A 3,816-nucleotide genomic window follows, 5' to 3' on the forward strand; every position below is an offset into this window, starting at 1 on the left:
CCCAACTCAGAAATCAGGAGACAAGAAACTTTTTTTTTTTAATTTCAGTCGCTTTAGGGAGTACAAATAGTTTTTGGTTACATGGTTGCATTGTATATAAGTGGCAAAGTGTCTGGGACAGGAAACTTGAGAAGGCATCTCTTGAAATGACAACAGGACATCTAAGTGAAAATTTCCTGTGAGCAGTTAGAAAACTAGACTGAAGTCCACATCTCGCTAAAGATGATGATTTGGGGATTTTCTTTTTTTTTTTTTTTTTTGAGTTGGAGTCTCACTCTGTCGCCCACACTGGAGTGCAGTGGCCACTCCCGGCCACCGCAGCCTTGACCTGCTGGGCTCTGGCGATTCTTCTGCCTCAGCCTTCCAAGTAATTAACCACAGGCATGTGTCACCACACCCGGCTGATTTTTTGATTTATTGTAGAGATGAGGTCTCGCTGCCCAGGCGGGTCTTGAACCCGCGGGCTCAGGCAATCCACTCACCACAGCCTCCAAAGGCGCGGGATTACAGGATGAGCCACCGAGCCCGGCTGCCCGGCTGATTTTTAATTTATTGTAGAAATGAGGTCTTGCCAAGTTGCCCAGGCGGGTCTCGAACCCGCGGGCTCAGGCAATCCACTCACCTCAGCCTCCCAAGGCGCGGGATTACAGGCTGAGCCACCAAGCCCGGCTGATTTGGGGATTTTCAGCATAGACTATGATGGAACCTCCAGAGTCATTTGAACATCCTGAGGCAGGAAATACATTTACATTTCTATAGGTGACCCTTGAGTTAGGCTATGAGACAAGTCAGTCAGAAAAGATGATCCAATGAGATGGGAGAGCACTTGGGTAAAATAAAAGCATGTTATTCATGTTAGGGAAAGAAAATGCCAGACACTGCCGACTCCTGCCCCCTTCAGAGCCCATAGTCACAGGCCTCAGGACTGTTCTGAAGGTAGAGCTCTATGAAACATTGAAAGGCTTTCACATCAATGTGCAGGGCTGATACTGTGGGATCTTTCCTCATGGTTGCCATCCACAGTTTAAGTTTTGGAGTGTGGCCAACACACCTGTGGGAGGAGAAAAGCATGAGCTAGGTTAACTAGGATGGCATTGCAAAATCTCCCATATATCATCATTGTCACCCTGCAGTTTCATTTTGTTTTCCTCTGGTATTTCTTTTAAAATAATTATTTAAAATGTGGGCCGGATGAGGTGTCCTAAGCTTGTAATCCCAGTACTTTGAGAGGCTGAGGCGGGAGGATCACTTGAGCCCAGGAGTTCAGCCTGAGCAACACAGTGAAACATTATCTCTGATAAATAAAAATTTTTGAAAAATATTTATTTAAAATGCATGTAATCATACAATATTAGATTTGAAAGATATTGTAGAGGTCCTTTTTTACAGAGAGGAATATGAGACTGTAATGAAGTGTCAATGTGAGAACTTGTCCAAATTGAGAGACTGATAACTTTTAAAAATGAAACCATGAAAGACCAAGAGTGTTATAGGTTAATTATTCTGTGGCCATATTGTGAGTAAGAGTAACCCTGAATAGTGCTAAGTGTAAGGCAAGGTGGCTGCCAAATTCAAAACAGAATTCAGAAAATAATGTGGAAATCTTTTTTTTTTTTGAGTTGGAGTCTCACTCTGTCGCCCAGACTGGAATGCAGTGGCCACTCCCGGCCACCCAGCCTCGACCTGCTGGGCTCCGGCGATCCTTCCGCCTCAGCCTTCCAAGTAGCTGGAACTACAAGCGCACGCTACCACACCCGGCTAATTTTTTGATTTATTGCAGAGATGAGGTCTCGCCAAGTTGCCCAGGCAGGTCTCAAACCTGCGGGCTCAGGCAATCCACTCATCTCAGCCTCCCAAAGCACGGGATTATAGGCTGAGCCACCGAGCCCGGCTGGAAATCTTGCTAGTAAGTGGTAGGTAGCATTGGTCATACAATCCTGCAAAAAATTTTATGTTATAGGTTTTGAACCAGGACAGGGTAACTTTTGAAGCATTTTACTATATGTCACAGAAATCCTCCAACCCCCAAGGATAGAGTAGTATTGAATATAGGTATATGACAGGCCCTGGATAGTCCAAGACTCTCCTCCTGTCTACCTGTTCTTACTTAGGCCAGCTATATTAAACATTTTAACTTGTGTTCAACAAAAAGGTCAGTATGTACTATCCCAACTATCATTCTACATTTTGCATAAAATATTCACATGCTTACTCATTTAACTCCAGGGCTTCCAGCCGTTCAAACCAGGGCCAGATGAGGTAATCAATCATAGAGAGAGAATTGCCACCAAAGAAAGCTGTCTTCTTATTATTCAGAACCTGAACATTGAACATTAAACAGCATAAGATTACTTCTTATCTGTGCATCTAGTAAGACTCATCATTAAAAATGATGAAGGCAAATTAAGAAGAGCAGGTGAGAGCTGCAGTTTTTACCCTGACTCATCCAAGTTGGCTTTTTGTCTGATCAAAAAACTTAAATAGCTTTTGAATCTGTTGGTCTGGGATAAAGCAAAACAATCAACAAAATAAACTGGAAGAAAGGGGAAACTAAAACAAGCCACAAAGCACAAAATCTTTGAAATATAAAGGACTGGTTATTCAGAATATAGAAAAAGCCTCAGTGAATCAATAAGAAAAAAAGGAAACAACCCGTTAGAAAAATGAGCAAGACTTAAACTTCACAAAAAAATGTCTAAATAACGAATAATCATTTGAAAAGTTGCTCAATTTCATTAGTCATTAGGGAAATGCAAATTAATACCAAAGAGCAATACCACTATATATCCACCAGAATGGCTAAAAGAAATAAGACAAAGTTAGCAAGGGTGTGAAACCACTGTGGTAGAAGTATACATTGATACAACCATGTTTTAATAGTATGCCTACTCTATAACCCAGCAATTCTACTTGGAAATGTAACATGTTCACCAAAAGATATGTATGTGAATGTTCACTACAGCATTATTTGTAATAGACCAAATGTGGAAATGTTTACTATCTATCAAGAGTAGAATGAATAAATTGTGGTATACTACACCACAATACTTTGGAACACTATACAAAAAATAAGAAAGATCTACACACAGCATAAATCAACCACAAAAACCTAATATTGAATGGAAGAAGCCATACCCAAAAGAGTATATATTATACGATTCCATTTGTTTAAGGTACAAAAACAGCCCAATCTAATATTCGATTTCTTTTTCTTTTTTTTCTTTGAGGCCGGTGTGCAGTGGCACAGTCATGGCTCACCACAGCCTCAACCTTCTGGGCTAAGGTTATTCTGCCTCAGGGGAAGTAGCTGGGACTACAGGTGGGTACCACCATGCCTGGCTAAATTATTTTTTTTGTAGAGGTGAGGTCTTGCTTGCTATGTTACACAGGCTGGTCTCAAACTCCTGGGCTCAAGCTATCCTCTCTCCTTGGCCTCCCAAAGTGCTGGGATTACAGGCATGAGCAACCATTCCCAGCCCTATTCTTTTCTTGATATAGGTGCTGGTTCCATGGCTGTGATCCCTTTGTGAAAACGTTTCAAGCTGTACTCTTATGCTTTGGGTACTTCTCTGCATGTAATTCTTCAATTAAAAACTGTACATGCCAGCCAGGCTCGGTGGCTCAGACTGTAATCCTGCACCTTTGGGAGGCTGAGATGAGTGGATTGCCTGAGCCCGTGGGTTCAAGACCTGCCTGGACAGGCGAGACCTCATCTCTACAATAAATCAAAAAATCAGCCGGGCGTGGTAGCGCACACCTTTAATTCCGGCTACTCGGAAGGCTGAGGCAGAAGGATCGCCGGAGCCCAGCAGGTCG

The 3,816-nt window shown here is 42.5% G+C and overlaps 1 protein-coding gene across 5 annotated transcripts in view; it reads right to left on the bottom strand.

Moving 5' to 3' along the window:
• Positions 1–826: 826 nt before the first annotated feature.
• The window catches only part of GSTO1 (glutathione S-transferase omega 1), a 12,854-nt gene continuing 9,864 nt past the window's right edge, over positions 827–3,816 (bottom strand). For 3 of the 5 annotated variants that reach the window (XM_008061085.2, XM_008061086.2, XM_008061088.2), the window contains exons 5-6: positions 2,213–2,319; positions 850–1,051 (exon numbers count right to left, since the gene is read on the bottom strand). In XM_008061085.2, the coding sequence (XP_008059276.1) occupies positions 898–1,051; positions 2,213–2,319 (261 nt within the window). In that variant the 3' untranslated portion in view covers positions 850–897. Of the gene's footprint in view, positions 1,052–2,212; positions 2,320–3,816 lie in introns of all 5 variants that reach the window. The other 2 variants (XM_021713950.1, XM_021713949.1) reach the window with 2 other exon arrangements.

The sequence above is a fragment of the Carlito syrichta genome, unplaced genomic scaffold (assembly GCF_000164805.1).
Source record: "Carlito syrichta isolate Samal-C Ts95f unplaced genomic scaffold, Tarsius_syrichta-2.0.1 Scaffold305070, whole genome shotgun sequence".
Taxonomy (NCBI): Eukaryota; Metazoa; Chordata; class Mammalia; order Primates; family Tarsiidae; genus Carlito; species Carlito syrichta.